This window comes from Neomonachus schauinslandi, chromosome 15, assembly GCF_002201575.2.
Source record: "Neomonachus schauinslandi chromosome 15, ASM220157v2, whole genome shotgun sequence".
Classification (NCBI taxonomy): domain Eukaryota; kingdom Metazoa; phylum Chordata; class Mammalia; order Carnivora; family Phocidae; genus Neomonachus; species Neomonachus schauinslandi.
In genome coordinates this window covers 15272155-15297005 of record NC_058417.1, presented here as the reverse complement: position 1 = coordinate 15297005, position 24851 = coordinate 15272155, and the positions used below count along the sequence as shown (strand labels likewise).

The 24851-nt window shown below is 51.9% G+C and overlaps 1 protein-coding gene across 1 annotated transcript in view; it reads left to right on the top strand.

Moving 5' to 3' along the window:
* The window catches only part of RPH3AL (rabphilin 3A like (without C2 domains)), a 140731-nt gene that overhangs the window by 34316 nt on the left and 81564 nt on the right, over positions 1-24851 (top strand). The window contains 2 exon segments of the mRNA XM_044921811.1: positions 19168-19279; positions 23636-23779. Of these exon segments, the coding sequence (XP_044777746.1) occupies positions 19203-19279; positions 23636-23779 (221 nt within the window). The 5' untranslated portion in view covers positions 19168-19202.

Genomic DNA, 24851 nt, shown 5'->3' with positions numbered 1-24851 from the left:
AGTGGCAAGACTGGCCACAGGCAGAGGTCAAAGTCTGTGGAACGCTGCTCCTTCCTGCCAGGGGAGCACAGTTCAGTGGTTGCAATCATGGTGGGGAGTTCTGTTATTTCTATTAGAAGTTATTCTATTATGAATTGACCTCCTTCAGTCTTTGAGAGCGTTGAGTTAATACATGTAAAATGAACAGAACTCACACATGGTCAGGGTTTTGTGTTTTTTTTTTTTAAGATGCATTTATTTATTTTAGAGAGAGAGAGAGAGAGCGAGCCAGCAAGGGAAGGGGGCAGAGGGAGAGGAAGAACCCTAAAGCAGACTCCCTGCTGAGGGGGGAGCCCCACACAGGGGCTCGATCGCAGGACCCTGAGATCATGCCCTGAGCTGAAATCAAGAGTCGGACGCTTAACCGACTCCGCCATCCAGGCCCTGCCCTTGGTCAGTGTTAAATGAGGATGTCAGCAGGTATCATCATCATCCGTTCAGACCCCTTCCCTGGAGCTCCCCTGCCCCACTTCCCACCCTGCCCCAGACTGCTCCAGGTGAGCTTAGGCGCTTGAAGGTGTATGTCGGAAGACAGCGGTCCTCCGCCCAAAGGAAGGACCTGGTAGTTCAGGTTCCTTGATGCCCCCTACCTGCGCTCTGTGGGGTACCGGAAATTGCAAGCCTGCTAATAGGGGCGATGGCAGTGTTGGTGAGGGTGATGGCGGTGGAGGAGGTGGTCCAGTGATGGCCATGAGGGCAGCCCTCGCCGGGAGCGCACAGTGTCACGGGCCCCGTGCTGGATGTTATACGCACTATCTGGATCAGGGCTTCTCCAACTTGTGCTTTGACCTTTTCAGCTGGATGATTTCATCTTGTGGGGGGCTGGACTGTGCCTTGTAGGGTGTTTGGCAGTATCCTGGCTTCTCCCCGCTGGGCTGTAGCCAGTGGCACACCCCCTCCCCCCGCCCCGCCTTGTCTCCAGAACTCGCCAGATGTCCCTTGGGAGACAAAATCACCCTGATTCAGAACCACTGATCTAATTTATTCTTCTCAACAGCCCCAGGAGGCAGCTCCTCATTTTACAGATGAGGCCGCTAAGGCCTGGAGAAATGAGGGAGCTGTCCAAGGTCACCGAGCTAATAATTCACAGAGCAGAATGCAAACCGGACACCTGATCGGAACAAGAGACTTGTAACCGCTGCCCTTTATTACTCAGCAGAAAAGGCGAATTCATGTGCCCCTTGGCAGGACCACCTGGGGTACAGGACCAGGTTGGGGCCTGCGTGGTCAGCCCGGGCATCCGTTGCCAAATTCATTTGGAGCTAATAGAAACAGTGGGGCTGCTGCCCGTTTTCTGACTCAGTTTGGCCCCGAAGAGCGGAATGTATTTATGTGGAGACTGTCTCCACGGGCCCCAGGCCTCTGCTGTGGCAGGGAAGTCCTACTGCTTCTCCTTCCTCCAGGCAGCCCTGTCACCGGCAGACACCTGTGCGGAGGAGGAGCACGCGTGGGTGTAGTTTTCAGCAAGTGGGGCCTCCTACACTTGTCTGCTTTCTCCCACCGAGGCTGTGCATCTGGGTTTACGGGTTGAGTGCCCAAAATATTCATTTGTAATTTTTCCTTTCTTTTTTTTTTTAACAATAATTTATTATGAAAATTTTTCAATGTAAAGCAGAGTTGAAAGATTTTTACAGTGAAATCTGACATGCCCACCACTTAGATTCTATTATTAACATTTTACTGCTCTTCTGTTTCCCTTTTCTGGAACTTGGGTCAGCGTTGTCTCTGGCTGGTGGGTCAATGAGCACACTATGAATTTTCCATGAGGAGAATACATTAATAGCATAGACAGTGGTCATGAGACAAAGATGGTCTTCATTAACCAGGTTGTTGGAGGAGTTCAGGGCCATGGATGACCCTACTCACTGTTAAAGCAAAACTAGTTTAAACAAGTTACTAAATAGATTGGACTGTTATTTAAAAATGCCATCCAGGGGTGCCTGGGTGGCTCAGGTCATGGTGCCAGGATCCTGCGGTCGAGCCCCCCATTGGGCTCCCTGCTTAGCGGGGAGTCTGCTTCTCCCTCTCCCTCTGCCCTGCCCCCCCCCCACTTGCACTCTGTCTCTCTCTCAAGTAAATAAATAAAAAATCTGTATAAATAAATAAAATGTCATCTAGTATTTAATCCATGTTATCTTAAAGTATAGAAATAATACAAGTGTAATAGTTTCAGACAATGAAAGTCATACAGAGAAGGCCCCATTTGTGAAATTCTTAATTATTGTCCTCTCTTCTTTTTATGGAACCCTCTTTTGTCTCAGAAATAAGCAAAGAGGGGCTCCTCGGTGGCTCAGATGGTTAAGTGTCTGCCTTTGGCTCATGATCCCAGGGTCCTGGGATTGAGCCCCATGTTGGGCTCCCTGCTCAGCGGGGAGCCTGCTTCTCTCTCTCCCTCTGCTCCTGCTTGTGCTTTCTCTCTCTATGTCAAATAAATAAATAAAATCTTAAAAAAAAAAAAAGAAAAATAAGCAAAGAGCCTGGCAGACAATCCTTTGTTTAACTCCTGCTCCCTTCAGCCCAGATCCCCAGGGCAAGGGGACCAAAGTCACATCTTGAGATCCTCCCGCCCCTTTCATGAGTGGGCCTCAGCTACTGCTTCAGGCCTGGAGGGGATGTTCCCCCGGAAGGCACTGTCCTGTGAAGCCACATCACACCACATATCCCTTGGTATAAGTGATTCTAAACAATAGACACCCTGTTCTTTATTTAAGTAATCTCTACACCCAACGTGGGGCTCGAACTCATGACCCCAAGATCAAGAATCACATGCTCTTCTGACTGACCCAGCCAGGTGCCCCCAAAGTTGTTGTTGTTGTTTTAAGATTTCATTTATTTATTCGAGAGAAAAAGGGAGAATGAGAGGGAGAAGCAGACTCCCAACTGAGCAGAGAGCCCGACGTGGGACCCGATCCCAGGACTCTGAGATCATGACCCGATCCGAAGGCAGATGCCCAACCAACTGAGCCACCCAGGCGCCCCCCCCCCGAAAGTTGATTTTTAATTATGAACAGTTTAAAAGCTTTTTATTTTGAAATAATTTAAACTCATATAAAATTTGCAAAAATGGTTCAGAGAGTTCCTGTGTCCCTTTTACCCTGCTTACATAACAATATGACCACTCCTCATTCACTTTTTCCTTATCTCTCATGATGGTCACATTTTTGAAGAGCACTAGTCAGTTACTTTATAGAATGTCCCTCAGTTTGGGTTTGTCTGGTATGTTCTGTGATTCATTTGGGGCTATGCATTTCTGATAAGAATCTCACAGAGGGATAGGTCTTTCTCAGTGCATTGTATCAGGAGGTACATGATGTCTAAATGTCTTATCACTGGTGATATTAGTCTTGATCACTTGGTTCAGGTAGTATCTGCTGGTTTCTGCCCTGTAAAGTTACTATTTTTTCTTTTATAATCAACAAATATTCTAGGGGAGATACTGTGGGACTATGCAGATACCCTGTTTGTCCTTAAACTTTTGCCTCCTAATTTTGGGAACCATCCACAGATCTTCCCTGTAACAGTTATTACTGAGATGTTTTAATGGTGATTCTTCAGTTTCCTTAATTCTTTCTACATTTTTTTTAAAGATTTTATTTATTTGACAGAGAGAGACACAGCGAGAGAGGGAACACAAGCCGGGGGGAGTGGGAGAGGGAGAAGCAGGCTTCCGGCTGAGTAGGGAGCCCGATGTGGGGCTCCATCCCAGGACCCTGGGACCATCACCCGAGCCGAAGGCAGACGCTTAACGACTGAGCCACCCAGGCGCCTGTTCCTTCTACATTTTTTTTTTTAAAGATTTTATTTATTTATTTGAGAGAGAGAGAATGAGAGAGAGCACATGAGAGGGGGGAGGGTCAGAGGGAGAAGCAGACTCCCTGCTGAGCAGGGAGTCCGATGCGGGACTCGATCCTGGGACTCCAGGATCATGACCTGAGCCGAAGGCAGTCGCTTAACCAACTGAGCCACCCAGGCGCCCCACTTCTTTTTTTTTAAAGATTTTATTTATTTATTTGACAGAGAGAGACACAGCGAGAGAGGGAACACAAGCAGGGTGAGTGGGAGAGAGAGAAGCAGGCTTCCCGCGGAGCAGGGAGCCCGATGCGGGGCTCGATCCCAGGACCCTGGGATCATGACCTGAGCCAAGGGCAGACGCTCAATGACTGAGCACCCAGGCCCCCTGTGTACACATTTTTGATAGAACACCTGTTTTCAGTTCTTTGGGGAACATACCTAGCAGTGGAATGACTCAACAGTCATATGGTAATTCTATATTTAACTTTTTTTTGTTGTTTTTTAAGATTTTATTTTTAAGTTATCTCTATACCCAACGTGGGGCTTGAACTCACAACTCCGAGATCAAGAGCCAGCACGCTCTGCCGACAGAGCCAGCCAGGCGCCCCTCTACTTTTGACTTTTTGAGGACCTGGCAAACTCTTTTCCACAGTGGCTGCAACATTTTACATTCCCACCAGCAGTGTAAGAGGGCTCCAATTTCTCCACATCCTCACCGACACTCCTTATTTTCCATTTAAAAAGTGTTCTCCATCCTGGTAGGTGTGAAGCGGCATCTCATTTTGGTTTTGGTTTGCATTTCCCTGATGGCTGGGGGTGTCAGACATCTTTTCATGTGCTTTTGGGCGTGTATACCTCTGCCTTGGAGAAATGTCTATGTGAGTCCTTTGTCCATTTTTTAATTGTCTTTTGTTGAGCTGGAAGAGCTCTTTACTTGTTATGAACACTAGACCCTTATCAGATACAGGATTTGCAAATATTTTCTCCCATTCTGTGGTTCATCTTTTCACCTTCTTGAGAGTGTCCTTTGGTGCACTGAAGTTTTTAATGTCGATGAAGACCAAATTATCTTTTTTTTTTTTTTTTTTTTCTTTTGTTGCTCATGCTTTTGGTGTCGTATCTAAGAAACCACTGCTGAGTTTGAGGTCGTAAAGATCTACCCCTATATTTTCTTCTAAGAGTTTTATAGTTTTAGATCTTCGATCCATTTAGTTAAAATTTTTAAGTGGTGTGAGGTGAGGGTCCAACTTCATACTTTTGCATATGGCTACCCAGTTGTGACAGCAGCATTGAAAGGAGTCTCGTTTCCCCATTGTATGGTCTTGACACCCTTGTCAAGGGTGTCAAAGTCAGTTGATCGAAGATGTATGGGTTTATTCCTGGACTCTCAGTTCTATTCCAGTGCACATTTGGAGCATCGTCCAGGCACGAGGCTCGTCCTGCTCCCAGGGAGCATCTGGTCCGATAGGAACACATTCATAAGCCGTCAGAAATCATCAAGTGCTGGGAAGGGGTAAAAAGTAAGTGTGTATGATGTCAGTTGTTTCAGGCTGGGGCAGTGGGTGTGGAGTGGGGGCAGCAAGAGGACTGCCTGGAGGAGGCATGCGCTCAGACATGGGGGATAATGCCAAGTGTTTCTGCGTGTCTGGAGACAAATTTGGCAAGGTAGGGTAGAGCCTGTGGATGGTCATGAACTTCCAGGTGAAGATGTTGGGCTTGATTTGGAAGCGTCTGAGTAGAGCCAGGCCTTTGTCGGGCCCGTCTGATGGCAGGGTAGGCTGCATCTGGGCAGGGGAGCCTGGAGGCAGGTGAACCACTTAGGATCATAGGGTGACTGAGGTCTGGGTGAGCCCCTGGGTCAGGCAGTGGGAATGGTGGGGAGCAGGGGCCGTCAGAGACCTGTAGCTTCGTGCCTCGCTAGTCTGTGCGCTCTGGGGCAGGGCAGGGCAGCATGCAAGTGCTGCCGTGACCCACGGAACCCCGAGCCTTCTCAGAACTATTTGGCCAGTTTCTGTGAACTCCTGGCACACTCCCTCGTGCTGGGAGCACGGGAGATGGATGCAGACTACCCCTGGTCTGTCGCTTTCATTAGCTGCCACGTGCCATAGCCAGGGCTCCGTAGGGGACAGAGAAGGTGACCGAAAGAGCCAGGGGCCAGCTGGGTGGTCTGGAGGCCATACCTTTCAAGCGTCAAGTTTCAGCTCCTTCTCTGGAAGGGGATGACGGTCAAGCCCTCCCCTTGGGATTGGCTGCTTTCTCTCTCCCATCGGATAGCTCAGGGCCAGGCTGGGCATTTGCAGATCCATTTTAATTTGTGGGCTGCTCCTGAAATCCTCCAGGATACGGCAAGATGCTGGTGGTCCTGCCTGGCTTTTCTCCTGATCATCTCCTCTGTGCCACGCCATGTGCTGGGCGTGCTCCTGCTCCCCTCTCTCGTGCCTGAGTCCTTGGCAGTCCTCCCCGTGGGCATTCAGGATGGGCACCCCCATTTTTGGGGGGTCTTTGCCTCTACCAGGGGAACAGGGCACGCAGAGAAGTTGACAGGTGGCTCCTGGCAGTGCAGTACTTAACCTTGGAGTTGGAACAGAGAAACGTCTGTTTGTGTTTCCATGAACGAGAGGGGACAGCTGGCTGGCAGATAGCAGGCTAGGTCGGCTGGGGCTTGCCTTGGCTGCTGGCTTTAAGCAAATAGCCAGGGCCAGGGTTCCCGCCCAGGCTCTGGCGAAGCGGGCAGAAGAAGAATGGAGAAGTACCTGGCAGAGCCTGAGAGCCGGTGTCCTGGCGGGGCCGTGCGGAGGCCGCTGGGGGTGACAGCCGTGCCGAAGCTGCTCCTAAAATCCCCTGTCGGCATACCTGAAGATTGGGACTGTACCACGCAGGTGAGAAGAGATGCACCTGCTTTCCTTCCAGAGGTTTCTCTGCTTCATGGAGAAGTTTCTGCTGGGATCCTCCAACGACGACTCCCAGGTGTGAACTAAACTCAGATTTCCTTTGCAGAAATTGTTTGCCTATGACTTTTCAGACACACATTGTGTACATGAAAGGAGGCTTGTCTTTCTGCACTAAAAGACAAGCAGCACTAACACCCCTTACCGTGCACCCCAAGCCAGGTGCCTGGCAGCCCCGGGAGGACTGGGGCATTTTCCGAGTAGAGTCCCTGGGGCCACAGACACCTGATTACCCTGAAAGCTTGTTTTCTTCTGGTAACCTTAATCGAGCTCTAATTCCATCTCCTGTTCTTTTTTTGTGCCATCACCCTTTTTTTGATAGTCTGGTGAATCCTGTGAAACCTTTCTCAAGATAATGATTTTAAATGCACAGACAGGATTACAGAGGAGCCAATTATATTGACTTAGAGTTATCAGAATAATTTTTAAGAACAAGCTTTTGATACAGTAATCTCTATCCTCTTTTGAATCATTAACTAAACCACCTTATAGTAGGTCTAATAACTATTATAATTTTGAAGTAGTGATGAACATAAATAGTATTTGGAGATATCTACAGTTATGTGATATGTAAATTATCTCTTGGTCTATTAACAACCAAACTACAGGTACTGATGATATGACTGTGATGTGTTGCCTACATTCATAGTGAAAGAAAGTAGACAATTTCAGATGCAGGTTAATAAAGATATAATTTATTCCCCATCCAAGGTCACAGCTCCCCTGTTAAGAACTCCCAAGAGAAGCAATGACCGAAGGAGATTGTTGATTTTTTTTTTTTTAAGATTTTATTTATTTATTTGTCAGAGAGAGAGAGAGCACAAGCAGGGGGAGCAGCAGGCAGAGGGAGAAGCAGGCTCCCCGCTGAGCAGGGAGCCCAATGCGGGGCTCGATCCCAGGACTCTGGGATCATGACCTGAGCCGAAGGCAGCCGCTTAACCAACTGAGCCACCCAGGCGTCCTGGGGATTGTTTTCTTGAATCCTCTTTTTGCATCAACCATGACAGCTCTCTTAGATTTAGGCTCCTCTCCTAGTTTCCGGCACCTAGGAACTCCAGGGGGCATTTTAGACCAACTTGAGCATCTGTGCATACACACCGAAGGGTCCTCCCAGCCGCTGTCCCCGCCCCCAGGGTAGGGCTTCCTGTTTCTGTTGTCCTGTGTTACAGCTTGAATCGTGTCCCCCAGAGGGTTATGTTGAATTCCCACCCCCAGCACCTCAGAATGTGGCCTTATTTTTTTTTTAAAAGATTTTTATTTGAGAGAGAGAGAAAGCACAGAGGGAGAGTGTGAGGGAGAAGCAGGCTCCCCACTGAGCAGAGAGCCCGATGCGGACTTAACCGACTGAGGCACCCACGCGCCCCAGAATGTGGCCTTATTGGGAAATCGGGGCACTGGTTCCAGTGAGGTCATCCTGGAGTCCCCTTGGTCTCTGTCCCGTATAGTGAGAGGCACAGGGAGACAACTATGCGAACACGCACGGGAAGAAGGCCACGTGAAGATGAAGACAGAGGTTGGAATGATACAGCTTCAAGCCAAGGAGCACCAAGGATTGCTGTGTAAGCCCTAGCAGCCAAGAGAGAGGCATGGGACAGATTCCTCTCTAGGTCCTTCAGAGAGAACTTGGCCCCGTCAGCATCTCGGGTTTGGGCTTCTGAGCTCTAGAACTGTGTAAGCCTCCTGGTTTGTGGTAAATGGATACAGCAGCCCTAGGAGACTGATACCATGTGGTCTGATGGGGAATGGACCACTGCTCGGGGCCTGGCAGCCAGCCTGTGAGGCTGCCTTCCCTCCTGCGTGTGCCCAGGTTGAGTCTAGCCCAGGGGGTCTGGTTACCCCGGGGTGGGGCTCCGCCAACCGTGACTGCCTCGATCTGGGACTTGTACCTGCCCTGTTTTAGGCCTTTCAGAGGTAACAAAAGTGAGCTGTGCCCCTGGGAACATGTAGGCAAAGTGTGTGGCTGTTAAATTGGGAGGGCTGGCACTCGAAGTGAGAGGGGGAAGAAGTGGGGTGCTTTGCATCTCATTTCGGTTGGAGGCTCTCCACAGCATCTCAGCCTGGGAATGAGAAAACAGTTCAGTTAGAGAGACAGGCAGGGGTCTGGGCCCATCCGAGTGGGCATCGTGGATGAGGATTTACTTCCCTGGGGAGAAGACCCTGCCGCGGTGAGGGAGGCCTCCTACCGCGTGAGGCCTTCTGGGGGCACAAAGAACCACCCCAGCTCACCCTGCAGCAAACTCAGGTGCATGCTCAACCCTCAGTGCTGGTTTGTTGAATGAATGAGGGTGATGGAGCCAAAAGTGGCAGCTTCTTGCCTTTCGGAGGACCACAGCAGACTCTTAGCTCTGTGACTCAGTGGGGATGTGCCACGGAACGGGCCACGGGGTGTCCAGGATTGGTTGACCCAGAAGGCCACAGACAAGAAAGGCTTCGGGAATCTGAGCAGGGGTGTGGGCCTTAGCGAGCCCCGCCCAAAAGGAGGTGGGAGCGGGAGCCATGAGGACCGGTAGGGTGCCTTACTTATCCTTAGAAGATGATTACAGAAATAAATTCACCCCCATTGCCAAATTGTACTCTCCCGCGTGGACTCTGCCTTTCCCACATGGGTACATGATTGGTCCATTGTGCCATCATTGTGCCTACTTCTTGTTCCGAGTCTTGCCGTAAACCCTTGTCTAGGTCATTTGTCATTGTGCTATTGACTGTGCTGTTGTTGACCATTCCTCAGGAGTTGGGGTCCTTTCTAGATTTCCTATGGGTCTAGTGGGTGGAAACCACTTTGCAGAGTGGGCCCAAGGCAGAACCGGTGAGGCCTGCGCAGGGGATGGGCCTGCACGTGGTTAAGGAACTGTGAGGGTCACACTGTGGGGCCTCCGATTCCAGGCTGGGAAGGCTGGGCATCCGTCCATGGGCTGCGAAGTTTAGTATTAGGTCCATAAAGGTAGACCGGCACCCACCACATTGTGAGTACCGTGCTAAGGACACCGAGGTGCATCCTGGGAGCTGCGGTCTTCATACGGGTAATAGAGGTGGAGTCCCCTCAGGATACGAAGGGGGATGAAATGCTGTGGGGAGGCAAGGGGGTTGGATTTCACACAGGAGCTGGGTGGGGAGGACTGAGGGAATTCCCAGAGGAGGTGACCGGGCCCCTGCAGGTAGACAGTGTGCAGGAACGACGTTTCCCATGAGAAGTTCTGGAGACAGAGCCAAGCAGCCAGAATGCGTCCAGGTTCCCAGGGGCTGGAGTGTGAGTTTTGTGGAGGGATGTGGTGGCAGGTGAGACTGGAGGTGTAGGCCAGGCCAGATGGTGGATGACCTTGAGTGTGGCTTCGGGTTTTTTTTTCCTTTGGCAGTGGGGAGCCATTGAAGGTTTTTGAACAAGGGAATCCCATGTCCTGACCTAAGCTTTAAGGATGAGCTCTCTGGCTGCAAGTGAAGGGCATGAGGCCTCAGGAGGTCCAAAGGCCAACTTTCGAGGCTTTTGCCGTCGTCTGGGCAAAAGAGGCAGAGAACTGAACAGGGCGAGGAGGGAAGAATCACCTAAGGAGGCAGATCTGTCAGGATGCCTGCTGACAGGGTGGGTTCTAGGGACATTTGTCAGGCAGAAGCTTCCTCAGGGTGCCTCATTTCCCGATCCCTCGAGCCCTGCCTCATGCATAATTAGCCCAAGATACCATAGAGAGGTTCCCTCTGGTTTCAGACAGGCCTCTGAGGCTTCCCGGCTGGCTCTTTCATCCTCCCCATGTGGCGTGACAGGTGGAGGGACTGTGGATTTCTCAGCTCACCTTATCTTGCTATTAGCATGTTGCCCGTATCATGGTAACCAAACAGATGTCAGGGCCTGTTGCTAAGGGTTCCCTGGAATATTAATACCTGGGCGTAGAACTGAGGGCTCTTACAGGCGTCTCGGAGGCCTTGGGAAGCACCAGCTTGGGGGCAAGTATTTTTTATATTCATCCCTGCTTTTTCTCCCTCCTTTAGACCCTCACCTGCTCCCTTGCCACCCCGGCCCCTGATAGCTAGCTCGTCTCTGGATGGCAGCTGGGCGGTAGCGGGGGGAACGTCCCCTCTCCCCTCCTGCCCAGGGCAGGCATGGCTGAAGGTGCATAGCAGTGGGTCCCCTGGGGGCTGAATGCAGACTCTGAGGCCTTCCCAGGGCTGCTCTCTGGGTGTCGGCTCAGATTTGGCACCGGGATGAAGCCTCTTTTCCAGCCCTGCACACGCCACCTGAGGAGGCTCCAGGCCCTCCCCCAGCCCCCTCTCCTCACTCTGGCATGGGGGTGGGGGCAGACTGGTTCTGTTTGCCTCCCTCGTCTGGGCTTTTGGCCTTCCCACTGCTCGCAGGTTTGAGAGTCCAACTCCAAACAGCTCGGGGAGGGGGTTTGGCTGGATATTGAGGTCAGGGTGAGGATTTTCTTTATCAGAGAGAGTTTGTATCGGTCATATATTGCCATGATAATGCTGCATAACAACCACCCCCAAACTTGGTACCACCTTTATCGTTCCCGAGTCTGTGGGTCAGGCGTGGCTCTTGGCTGGACCACGCATTTCATTCATCGTGCTTCAGCAGCTCAGAGACAGCCTCCTGCACCTCACGTGGAGGGATGCACGTTCGCTCATTCTGTCCCACTGGCTGTTTGGAACCAGGGTCCTGCCCTTGCTGGTGACTTGTGTTTGCCTTTGCATGCAGTGTCCCCTCCTAGGCCCTGCGGTTTCTCTGAGCCCTTCCGTTCTGCCTGCTTCATTCCCACTGTTTTTTTTTCTTTCTTTTTTTTTTTAAGATTTATTTATTTATTTGACAGAGAGAGACACAGCGAGAGAGGAAACAGAAGCAGGGGGAGTGGGAGAGGGAGAAGCAGGCTTCCTGCCAAGCAGGGAGCCCGATGCGGGGCTCAATCCCAGGACCCCAGGACCATGACCTGAGCCAAAGGCTGGTGCTTAATGACTGAGCCACCCAGGCGCCCCCCCCGCCCCCGCCACTGTTTTCTCTGTATCATTTCTTCTCTTCCCATGAGGTTGTCTACCCACAGCACACCCAGGGGAGTCATCGTCCCAGTTGTCTCTGTGGAAGTCTCCCTGAAACAAAATCAAGGAGGCGGAAAATGCCAGGGTCTAAAGGTGGGAGACGTAACCACACCAAGGAAAAGGTTATTAGCTTTGGTCGTAGGGCAGTTGCCTCTTGTCCCCACCCTGGCCCTGGCAGGCAGAGTACAGAGCCCCGGGGGGTGTGTGTGTATAATCCTTCTCAAAGGGCAGGTGGTTTTGCAGCTCCGGACCCTCTGTCGCTCAGACATCGTGCGGGCTGCCTTGTGTCCCGGCACTGTGCTAAAGCACGTGTCCGTTTTGGAACGCTGGGGGTCTGACAGCCGTGTTTTCTTGGATCAGTGATGATTTGTGCTGCTCGGTGGGGTTTATGGGAGTGTGCTCTCATCTCATCCTCACCAGGAGCCTGGGGGTGGAGGGGGAGCCCCCGCCCCTGTTTGGAGGAGAACATTGGTTGGAGGGGTATCACCTGACCACCCGGGTCACTTGGGTCTCCGTGTTCACTTCTGTATTCACATTACTGGATTCTGAGTGCACGAAGCCCTTTTTTTTTAAATTAACATATAATGTGTTATTTGTTTCAGGGGTACAGGTCTGTGAGCATGAAGCCCTTTAAGGGGACAGAAGGTTTCTTTCAAGTAGATACGAATATTTGTGGAGAGGAGGCCTTTTTTTAGTGATTACAGAACTGTGTGCATTATAAAACCAACTTATTGGAGATTTCCAGATAGGTTTTGAATTCTGGGGTCAAAAATAGAAAATCCACATGAGGCTAATGGGACAGAACTGCAACTCTGTCACTACAAAAAGTAGTGGATAATTCTAGAAGCACCTTGGAGAGAGTAGGCTGAGGCCTGCAACTGATAGGTTTGAGCGACTGTGAACGTCACTGTGATAAAAGTTTGTCTTAACAACGTATGAGAAAAAAGTATACTTTCCCTTTGGGGAATTTATCCTGAGGAAATGATCAGAGATAGGCACAGAGGTTCATCTCCCAGATACACATTTTTCTGTTGAATATAAATAGAACAAAATTGGAAATGATCTATGTGCTCCCAAGCAGGACAATGATAAAATATATCCAGAATGCTAAGTTAAACAATTAAAAATCATGGTTTTGAGGAATTCTAATAACGTGAGAAAGTACAGTGTGAGAAGAGAACAGCAAACAGGATGTGTGGCAAGAACCCAATTTTATTTGAAATCTCTACAGAAATACCTGGGAAAGAATTGGGAGGCCTTACATTGAGCTATCAGGAGTCTCCATGTGGGGTGGGTGATGGTGAGCGTGGGCTGGTCTTGCTTGTGATACCCGGCAGAGCCCGGGACGCGGCCTTGTGCGGGCGCGTCATGGCTGTTGCCCGGTGGGGACAGCCGACCGTGAATGCAACGTTTGTCTGCAGTGACTAACACCCAGGGTGTTGAGCTTTGGACTTGAGGGAGAGGAGAATTGAATCTCCCTGGAAGAATGAGTTTGTTTTCACCGATCTGCCTCAGAAAGTTGCCTAAGGCTCATGGACTCCTTCCCCACAGAATTGTCTCAGGAAACCATCACCCGGCATTTCCTGGTCCCTGTTCCTGGTCGCCCCAGGGGGAGGGGGCGTGTCCCCTGAGCCCAGGGCGCTCCTGAGGGCACAGCGGGCCTCGCTTGGCAGGATGGAGGCAGCCCCCGGAGGCGCCCCAGCCTTAGGGCACGCGGGCCTCTCGGCAGGGAGGTGGCTCTGGGTGCTGACTCCCCTGTGGGGAGTCCTGAGGAACAAACCGTTTTGTGAGCGAGCAAGTTGCAGAGCATGGCTGGAGCCCAGCTCTGCTCTGAGCACGTTTGGCTTGTTGTCTGAACTGCTCCTTGTCTGGGAACGGCCGTCTCTTTGATGAAGTCAATTCCGCTGAGCACCTACTTTGTAGCAGGCCCTGTGCTGGGCTCCAGGGATGGACAGGGGAACAGGACACAGGCTCCCCGGGGAGCCCGCAGGCCTGGGGGGGTGGGAGCATGTTGTCAGTAGAGTGGGGGGACTCTGGGTTCCCAGGTCTGAGCCCACCTCCCCCAGGACCAGTCTTCCGTCCTCAGCAGAACGTACATGCGTGTGTGCACACGTGCACACCACATACCTCTCTCCTTCGGCTCTTCCCCCTCACAGCTGGAAGGACTTCAGAGACAGGCCTGGCCCCGGCTGCCTGTTCCCCCCTGGTTGACAGAAGAGGCCGGAGCTCCACGCAGCAGCCCTCTTTCCTCAGACCCTGCCGCCTTGCTTCTCTCTAGGCCCTCAGCCCAGTCCCTCTTTCCCCCTGGAGAATGTGTGGTTTGCATTTCCTGCCTTTTCACTTGCCTTCTTTAAGCCCCTGTTCGGTTCCCTGGTCAGTTGATTTTTTTTTAAGATTTTATTTATTCATTTGACAGAGAAAGACACAGCGAGAGAGGGAACACAAGCAGGGGGAGTGGGAGAGGGAGAAGAAGGCTTTCCGTGGAGCAGGGAGCCTGATGTAGGGCTCGATCCCAGGACCCTGGGATCATGACCTGAGCCGAAGGCAGACGCCCAGCCGACTGAGCCATCCAGGTGCCCCGTCAGTTGATTTTTGACCTGGACAGATTGGCGTTTGTTCATGCAAGAGTGCAGTCCACGTTCAACTCCCATGGCCCTGCTCTTTGGAAGCTTTAAGGACCCAGCTCTTAAGAGCACACGGGACCTTGGGAAGGGGCCCTTCCTGGCCCTCCTCCGGGAGCCACCGCTGGAGGGGAGCAGAGCCCCAAGCTGGTGTGTGTTGGCTGGTGGTGAACACACAGCTTGGCAGAGGAGCCCCCTGGATGGAGAGGGTTCAGGAAGCCAGGGACAGGGCTTGGCTGGCGAGTCAGGGAGCTGGTGGCTCAGGCGGAAGAGATTTGGAGAACCTAAGCTGGCTCCGTGGCAGTTTCCCGACGACGTGTGGCCCTTCCTCTCTCACCACCTGTCCCGAGGCTGCTCTGTGTGGGCGGAGGACAGCTGTGCCTTACACAACGCTAGCTGCAGCCTGGGCAGAAGCCCGAGTTCTCTCCCGGAGCCACCCCTGTGGACAGGCTTAGCCTTGATCGTAGCAGATCTCAGCATGGATGAGGACCCTGCCAGCCCGTGTTCACAGCCCGACGCCTCGGGAGGTGACGTCTGTCTGCTCGCCTTCCCTGAAGCTCAGGAGTAAGAGGCAGGGGACAGGGAGTGCCTTCCTGCTCCCGCTCCAGGGGACTGACTGGGGTGGGGCTCACTTCCCACCTCCCAGGCTGGAGCAGCCACCAGCCTCCTGCCTCAGGACCCTTCTCTAGCCGCGCCCCCCCCCCCTCGCCTGCCACCTGTGCCTCCCCACTGCAGCTTGTCGGAGTCACTCAGGGTGGTCCCTCCAGCCTGTCTCAGCCGCTTTGGGGACCTATGAGAAAACACAGGCCCAAGGAAGATAACTGACTAGTTCCTGGCCTTCCAGTAAGTTTGCATAAAAGCCAGACTTCCGTGGGTCTTTTCTCTCCTCCTTGGGTCTTCTTTCCCCCTTCTTTACTGCCCCCCAAATCCTTCCCTCCACCCTACGGCGGAAGGCGATCCAATACAGAGACATTACTATGGAACGAAGGGTTAGTAGACCAGCACAGTTAGCTGTGTGACCTTTCCTCAGTCTCTTAACCTCCCTTGTTTCTCTTCTGTCCAATAGGAAAAACAGTGATGAGAGTTAGAAAGAATAGAACAGAATAGCCAGAATAACAGAATAGTGGGTGGTTGCAGAGTTGTTTTGGCTAAAGTTTTAAAAACAAAAGAAGAGGAATAGAACTCAAATGGGTCACAGGAAAGATAAATGTTAGCTTGGGGGTTCTCTTGCCAGTGATCTCCAAGGACCTTGCTCCCCTAGGAAGTGACCCAAAGGGGACAAAGGGGGTTCATTCCCTAAAGATTGATTTCAGCCTGTGAGGAACTGCTGCATCTTCTCTCCACCTGTGCTGTCTTCTCCTGGATATCCCTACCTGTCCTCACCATAAAGGAGATGAAGGTTTGAGCCTGAGAGCATAGGACCCCTTCTTTCTCCTCACCGCCCCCCACCCCCAGCTGTACACATTCTGGGCTTAGAAGCTTCTGTGGGGGTGTCTGGTAGAGCAGAGGGGCCACCCCCTCCTCACTGTGTCCAGCTGCCCCTGCAGGCCGTGGTAGATCCCAAATGACCAACTGGATGCCCAATATACCCAGGCCAGGTCTCTCCTAGTCAGGGAGACCCCCATCACTTCCATTTCTTGAAGCTCCTAGAGTATTCTTTTAAACAATAATAAGCAGGGCTAGGGCGCCTGGGTGGCTCAGTTGGTTAAGCGACTGCCTTCGGCTCAGGTCACGATCCTGGAGTCCCGGGATCGAGTCCCGCATCGGGCTCCCTGCTCGGCAGGGAGTCTGCTTCTCCCTCTGACCTTCCTCCCTCTCATGCTCTCTATCTCTCATTCTCTCTGTCAAATAAATAAATAAAATCTTAAAAAAAAAAAAAATAATAATAATAAGCAGGGCTAATGAATTGTAGTGTGATCTAAACATTTACTTGGAACAGAGTAATGCTTTTCATACCCACGTGGCAGTGTGATTGTACTATTCACAAGATAACAAATTCTGAAAAACAACAAAACAAACCATAGAGCACTGAAGGCTGGATGTGGGACGCTGATTTACACTTGTGTGATGAGTGTGTCATTTTTGACCCTGTCTGTGTTTCCCTGGATCGTATGTTAGCCTCATTTGGGAGAAGGTCAAGACTGGATTTGAGGAGGCCCTTGGGTGATGGTGGCATCCTAGTGCTGGGCCTGGCCATGGGGTCTCCACACGTGGCTCTTTAGGGTCTGGATGTGCCCAGCGCTCTCTCCCAAGGTGGCCCACAGTGGAGAGCGGGTGCTTGGATGTGCTGCATGGGATAGAGAGACCACTGCAGTCAAGGTCATGGGCTTGGTCTCTGTGGCTACAGCCAACACGCTGACCCCTGCTGGTCATCATAGAAATCGGTGACATTGGTCTGGAACAGTAGTTCTCAAACCATGAGCCAGGGATCCCTGGGGGGTCTCTGACACCTTTCAGGAAATCCACAGGGTCAAAACTATTTCATAATAATAATAAAATGCTGCATCCCATTCTCTCACAAATGTACAGAAAAGGAAAAGTTCATTAATACGGTTTCAGGTGCCACATTTGAACTAATCTTTAAGAAACTACCATCTGTTGAATCTGGTACACTATGAAAGAAGAATATCCACAATTATCTGGAAAGACTGTTAAAATACTCCAACTGTAGTACATATTTGTGAGAATCTAGACGTCCGTCATGCACTTGAACAAAACCACATAATCACAAAAGATTGAATAAAAAATCGGATATGGACATCCAGCTGACTTTTGTGAACCAAACATTACACAGATTTTTTAAAATGTAAAACAAAGCCATTATTTTCACTAGTTGTTTTTTGCTAAGAAACATAGCTTTCTAAATAAAATATATGAACATCTAATGGGTTTATTGTTTTTTGATGAATTAAAATTTAATTTTTTTCCTCCGTTTTAATTTCTAATGTAGTAAGTATCAATAGATACAGCCCACATAATTTGCTGTTCTCAATAATTTTTATTACCGTTTAATGAGATATAGTTCATATACCATAAAATTCACATTCTAGAAGGATATTCATTGGTCTTAGTTTATTCTCAAAGTTGTGCAACCATCACCACGACCTAATTCCAGAATATTTTCATGACCCCAAAAAGAAACCCTGAACCCATTAGCAGAAACTCATTCCTTCTTCCCGCCACCCGCACTCCAGCCCCTGACAACCATTAATCTACTTGCTGTCTCTGTGGATTTGCCTGTTCCGGACATTTCTTGTAAATGGAATAATACAACATGTGATCTTTTGTGACTCCTTTTTTTTTTTTTTTTTAAAGTAGGCTCCACACCCACATGGGGCCCAGTGTGGAGCTTGAACTCACGACCCTGAGATCAAGACCTGGGCTGAAATCAAGAGCCGGACACTTAACTGACTGAGCCACCCAGGTGCCCCTTTTGTGCCTGGCTTCTTACACTTAGCATAATGTTTTCAAGGTTCAGCCACATTATAGCTTTTATCAGTACTTCACTTTTAATGGCCAAATAATATTCTATTGTGTATGGATAATGCCAAATGATCTACATTTATCAGTTGGCAGATACTGGAATTATTTCCACTTTTAGCTGTTATGAATAATACTGCTATGAACATCCATAAGCAAGCTTGTTTTTTTTAAAGATCTTATTTATTTGAGAGAGAGAGAGCTTAAGCAGGGGGAGCCGCAGGCAGCGGGAGAGGGAGAAGCAGGCTTCCCGCGGAGCAGGGAGCCCGATGCTGGCCTCGATCCTAGGACCCTGAGATCAGGACCTGAGCTGAAGGCAGACACTTAACTGACTGAGCCACCCAGGTGCCCCACCAACCTCAGTAGTTTTTAAGGGTATGAAGGATTCCTGTGTTTGAGATCTGTTGGTCTAGATCGGATTGGGCCAGAGCAGTGTGGATAACTCAGTGCAGCCCCTCATCTTTGCTCTGGGATTGAGTTACCATCCCCCTGCTCTCCCCACAACACACACACACACTGCAGCATACATGTGCAGTACCGTTACGCTAGATCATCAAAGAGCTGGTCATAGCCTTGGCAAGGAGAAAGGCAGCTGAGCTGGACCACGCACGTTAAAGCACCAGGAAGTTCTGGAGCAGGGTGGCCTCCCTACAGGATTCCCGAAGGTGCCATCTCCCTTGTAGTCCTGGCCGTAGCTGTGGCTTCCCATCCTCCTTCTGGCTCTGGGGAGCCCTGTGAGGGTTGGCAGAACATGTTGGGGAGCAGCACCTGTGAAGGTGGCCACGTTTAGCTACACCCGTGGGCCTGGAGCAGCCACAGTGGGTCCCCCAGCTTTGGGAGGGGGCATACGGCTCCCCCGGGCTGTCTAGCTGTGTGCCCCCCGGCCCCAGCCCCTGCTACTCGGCACCGTGCTCAGTACGGTAGGGGCTGTACTTGGGAGAGGCAGGAGTCAAGTGCCCTCCACTTGTGCCTCTTCCCCCCCCCGCCCTTCTGCTTCTAACTTCTGATGTCCTGCCAGTCATGTCCAATCTGGTCACTTAGCCGCATGAGCCACCTAGTCAACCCTCCCCAAATTATGATCCTTTCGAAAGAGGAGCTTTGAGGGAACAGTATTTAGCCAGAGGATTCTGATGGCAAGGCATCTGCAGGCGGCCAGATACAGGGATGCGCCGGAAGTGCCAGTGCTTGGTGCCTGAGGGACCCTGGCTGCTGTCTGTACCCCAGCTGATGATGTGCTCGATTTTTCCCCCTTCTCACCTCAGATGTGACTCCTGGCCCTGGCTGGGCACTCGGAGCCATGGCCGACACCATCTTCGGCAGTGGGAACGACCAGTGGGTTTGCCCCAACGATCGGCAGCTCGCTCTGCGAGCCAAGTGAGTATCTCCAAGGCCCTACCAGGCCTGCCTTCCCTCCCTGTCCCCGCTTCCCTCCTTCTGGGGGCAAGATTCAATATCAGGGACCCAGAAAGAGAAGTTTGGAGACAAGTGCATGTCTGATGCACACCACACTCCAGGCCCCGAGGTCGGCACTGAACAGCCATTCACTCATTTGCCATGTGGAATGTACCCTCATTTCTCGGAGGAGGAAAGGGAGGCTGCGCTCCTTGCCCATGGCAAGCCGGGGACCCACGCCCAGGCCCCTCTGATTGCCAGGCCTACAGCAGGCTGCAGGGGGCCAAACCACTTCCTCTGCCTTCTCTGGTGAGAGTACGTCACTGAGCCTTCAGCCCCTGAGCCCCTGGAGGCGGGCAGCCTTTGATACCTGGATGCCCGCTTCACGGCGAGGGCCTCACACTGACAGGACAGAGCAAAGGCTGATCAAGTGAACCAAGAGTTGCCTGCCGGGCTGAAACACAGCCAGCCTCGAAGTGTCCCCAGTCTCCTCCAGTACACTGCCAGGGTCTCTCTGGTTCTGGTTTGTCCCCTTCAGGTCCCAGCTTTCCTGTTATCCCTCAGCCTGGTGACCCCTCAGACCCAGTTAGGTCAGTCCATCTCTACCCACTTCCCCGCTGTGGCCGGAGACCAGGGCCTCCCAGATGCCTCTCCTGCCTTCCAGGCTTCCCTCTCCATCCAGGGATTTGGAGGTCCCTGGTGTCTGATAAGCCCCCAAGAAGGCCTCTTCATCTGTCAAACCACGCCAATTATGGGAGCCAGCATTTCCCAAATGGGACCAAGTTCAAGAAATTTGCAGTTAGATGTTACAGGCCTGCAGGGGGACAGAGCTGAAACATCAAAGAGGGATAGAAAAATTAATCCGAAACGCCCAAGAGTGGAGTCCTGCATGATTTGCAGGAATCTCTGTGCAACAGTTAGTTTGTCCCTCTCACTGGGATGGCTCGGCTCCTTTCAGCCCCCTGCACAGCCCCCTGCACAGCCCCCGCGGGGGAGAGAGCAGGGATGAAGCCGGCAGCTCTCCTTCTCTGCTCCGATGCCAGGCGAGATGATGGGTCCTCCCTGGCAGGATACAAGGAGCTGGGGAGAGCTGTGCTCTCGGTGTGAGCCCTGGTGACCCCTCTGGCATTTCCTTCAGTTCTCCCTGACCTCGTCTTGCACTCAGCAGCAGCCCGAAGCTGTTGCAGCATCTTTTAGTAAAACAGATGCTTTTATCTCCTCCCCAGGGTGTGCTGCCTTGTAATGCCAGGCTCCGTAAAGGAGAATACTACAAAGCTTGCATCCGGGTCCTGTGCCCCAAGGGTTCCTCTGAGAGGCCTGGGGAAGTTGCCTTCCCTGGCTTCAGCTCAGGTCTGTCCTCCAGCACCACCAGACATTTTCTAAACCCCTACTATGTGCCAGGTGCCGATTGCACAGCAGTGAGCAAGACCAACGTGGTCCTTTTTCTTAAGGCACTGGTGGGGAGAGGTGAGCATTATACATATAATTACCCATGTGCAGCTACTTCAACAGCAGAAACAGGCAGTGGGGTGAAGGCAGGTGCTAACTTAATCTGGGGATTTGGAGAGGCTTCCCTGAGAATGTGATGTTTATGTTCAGTCCTGGAGTAGGGATAAATGTTAGGTGGAAATAGGGGAAGGGAGCTTCTAGGCAGAAGGTACAGCTTGTGCAAAGGCCCTGAGGTAGAAGGAACAGGACATGTAGAGGGCCTGACAGGAGGCCAGTGTGGCTTGAGTACAGAGTGAGGTGGTGAGTGAGGTGAACGGAAGCTGGGGAAGTGGGCAGGAGCCAGATGGTGTAGGGCTGGTCCTCCAGACTCACATTCTAGAGAGGAGACAGAGGGTCCTACTTGGCCTTGAAATAATGCTTAAGCCCCATTATGGAGCTATGCCTGAACTTTCTGGGAAATCTGAGAATGGACTCAACCCATCTTGGAGGGGATCTTTACCAGGAATCTAAGAGAAGTCCTTTTTTTTTTTTTTTTTTTTTAAGATTTTATTTATTTTGGGGGGGAGCGTGAGCAGGGGAGGGGGAGGAAGAGGGAGAGGGAGGCAGGGCTGTCAGCAGCCGCTGACCATGGACTCCTTGGGTCAGGAGGCTGGCCAGCCATCTAACCGCTCTCAGTTTCCTCTGCTGAAAAAAGGGGAGGCTGAAGGGGAGGCCGGCCTTAAGTGATCACAGGAGGGTCTGGTGCGAGGAGGTCTGCTGTGCTCTGGGCTGGCGCCAGGAGCTAGCTGGGTAGGAGTTGCACCCTCCAGGATGGATGGCAATGCCAGTGCCCTCCTATTTCTGTGTCCTGGGCCTGCCTTTTTCCACGGGGAGGCCTGAGCTTAGGGACCCTGTTTTCCAGTTCTCCTTCCCTGGCCCAGGGAGTCACACACGGAGGGTGTCCTGGCCCATCCCTGACTACCTGAATCCCTGCAATGCTCAGGTGGAGAAAACCTGCAGCTCGGGGTGGGCGAGTGTTGCTTCAGGGCCTAAACCGCTCGAGTCTGCTCAGTACACAGAGGAAAGGTGGGCGTGTGCCCCTGCCCAATCCAAGGACTGGCCCCCCTTCCTCTGACTCCCGGCTCTGCCCCTTTCCCTCTGTTTGCTTCCCCCGGCTCTGTGAGGACCGCTTCAAAAAGCGTTGGTCTAGGGCAGTGCTTCTTTTCAACTTGGAGACATAGGCAGGCTAAAAGTCTGGAGCCCCTCAGTACGGCACCTTACTTCATGTCTCTGCACCTTTGTACATGTGGCTTTTCTTTGCCTGAACACCATCTCCTTCTTTCTGTGGGGGAAACACCTGTTCATCTTGCAAAACCCTGCAGGAGCACTGCTTCTTTGGTCAAGCCATTCCTGATGGTTCTGCCCCTGAGAATTATAGTAATCATCATTAAGTACCACTGATTAAGCAATTGGGCATTTGCTGTATGCAGAGCACTTGGTATACCCTGTCTTATTTACTCCGCGTGGCATCCCTTAAAGGGACAGAGCAGGAAATCCGGGATGAGCAGCTGCCCACATTCTCACTGCTGGGAAGGGACCGAGCCAAAGGTAAGACCATCCAGTGGACTCCGGTCTGAGCCCTTCATCTTAACCAGCCTGCTGGACTTACAGAGGAAGGACATGTTCTTTAGCTCCCCTGACGTACACCGTGTCGATAGTTGGCTGCAGTAGCCCAGATGGGGCAGTGAAGTGACACCACCGGTGTCCATCTGTGTCAGGGAGCACCAGGAAGGCGTCCACAGCCTCATCCTCTTGCCCTGTGTCCTGCATCAGAGACTCTTGCTTGCTGTCCCTTCTTTAGGGAAGCCCAGCAGCATGTCCCCAACACCTACCGAGCCTGGCCTCGAAGTGGACGCCCAGTAAATAGGTCTTGAACGAAATAGCTCTTCTCATTTTTCATTAAATAAATATTGGTGTCATTGATTGGGCATCTTGTGTCCCCAAGCCTCTTGTCATTCTTTGAGGTGGTGACTTTGCCCTCTGGCCCACCTCCGTGTTCCTAGCACCTGGCGCAGAATGTCTCGGACAGGCTGGGACCCTGGGCAGCGAGTTGGGGCTTGGTCTGCCGCTGCCACTCCCATTCCCTCCACAAAGATAGGAAGGGCGTGAGTTCTTCCCCTCAGCCCCCAGGCGCAGCCTCGGGAGGTGGCACTCCTGCCACCTCCCCTCCTTCTGTGCGGCAGCACTGCCCTCCTGCCCTCAGACCCTCTCGTTTGCAAACTGCTGTGGGCATCTCCTTTCATACTCAGGGTTCGTTTCTGATCTAATTACCATTCTTTCCTATCCCACAGTAAGCTCCATTTCACTTAGATGCCGCGGAGCTCAGTCTTTTTTTTTTTTTTTTTTAAAGATTTTATTTATTTGACAGAGAGAGAGAGCACAAGGGAGGAGCGGGGCCCAGGGAGCGGGAGAAGCAGGCTCCTCACTGAGCAGGGAGCCCGATGTGGGACTCCATCCCAGGACCCTGGGATCATGACCTGAGCCGAAGGCAGATGCTTCACCGACTGAGCCACCCAGGCGCCCCAGATCTCAGGCTTGCTGATCTTCCGTGCTCTTCCCTCACAGCCCCACGTGCTGTGGCAGTGGCCTTCTCTGTCCAGAGGGTCGCACCCCGTGCTCCTGCCTCCCGCCATGCTAAGGTGGCACCGCTGGTCTTTGTGGGGCCCGGTGGCTGGCAGGTGTCAGAGCCAGCACTCAAAACATCTGCCCTGTTTCCTGAACCCCTCTTCTGGACACACAGCACCTGGGCTGTCCCCAGACTGTTCTGCGGGGGGGGGGGTGCTTCGGGATATGGTGGGGCCACCTGAGTTTGCACTGCGGTGGCCTCAGGGCTGGCTGTGCTTTCTCCAGGCTGCAGACAGGCTGGTCTGTGCACACCTACCAGACAGAGAAGCAGAGGAAGAGCCAGTGCCTCAGCCCAGCTGAGGTGGAGGCCATCCTACAGGTCATCCAGAGGGCAGAGCGGCTGGATGTCATGGAGCAGCAGAGAATCGGGTAAGGGCTGCTTCTGAGCTGGGGCGGGAGGGAGCAAGATCCTTGAGAGGGAAGCAAAGTCATTTAGTGTCAGATCGGGGGCGCTGAGAGTGGCACCCTGGGTCCTAGCGCTGGCTTTCACCGCAGGGAGTGAGTCCCTTCTGCCCGAACACCCCTGGGGTGTAGATGCATAACCCAGCCCCGCAAAGCCTCTGTACACTCCTCTGTGAGAAGGGGTTAGTGGCTCCTGCGTGGGCCCGAGGCCGTGGGGGGATGAATGAGCATCGTGAGGGGCTCTTCAGCTCCAAACACGTGAGGGTCAGCCGTGGTCCAGCTGCAGGAGGGATTTGGTGGAAGTTGAGCCTGGACGGTCCTGCCCCAGCAAGGACTCCAAGAAGAGATGCTCTCCAGCTTGTTCTAAGCTCTTCTCCTGGCCTCCAGCATCCCGAGCTGACCCCTATACAGCCTTCAGGCAGTTTGGTTGTGTCTCTTTTTGTTTGTTGAGTTACCAAAGCAATTCATACCTCCTAGAAAATTGGAAAGACACAGAAAAACACAAGTAGGAAAACACAAATGCAGTGCATCGCATCGGACAGGATTTAATTTGATTCTGATCTCCTTGTTCTTCTTCTGTTCATCTTTTTTTTTTTTTTTTTTAAAGATTTTATTTTTATTTTGAGAGAGAGAGAATGAGAGACAGAGAGCATGAGAGAGAGGAGGGTCAGAGGGAGAAGCAGACTCCTTGCTGAGCAGGAAGCCCGATGTGGGACTCGATCCCGGGACTCCAGGATCATGACCTGAGCCGAAGGCAGTTGCTTAACCAACTGAGCCACCCAGGCGCCCCCTGTTCATCTTTTTCATTAAGTATGTGATCATTTAAAAAGTCAGACACTGTAGAAATGCACAGTTCTAAAAGCGAAAGCACCACTACAAGGACCCTGCTGTCCAGTTTGTTAAATGTGCCTCAATAATACGGACATATCATTACTGTAATTTTATTACAAAAAGGGAGTATATCAGACAGACCAGTTGTCTTTAGCTTTTTTTCCCCACATAGGCTGCCTGACCCTGCCCTCTCCTAGGGTCCTGCGAG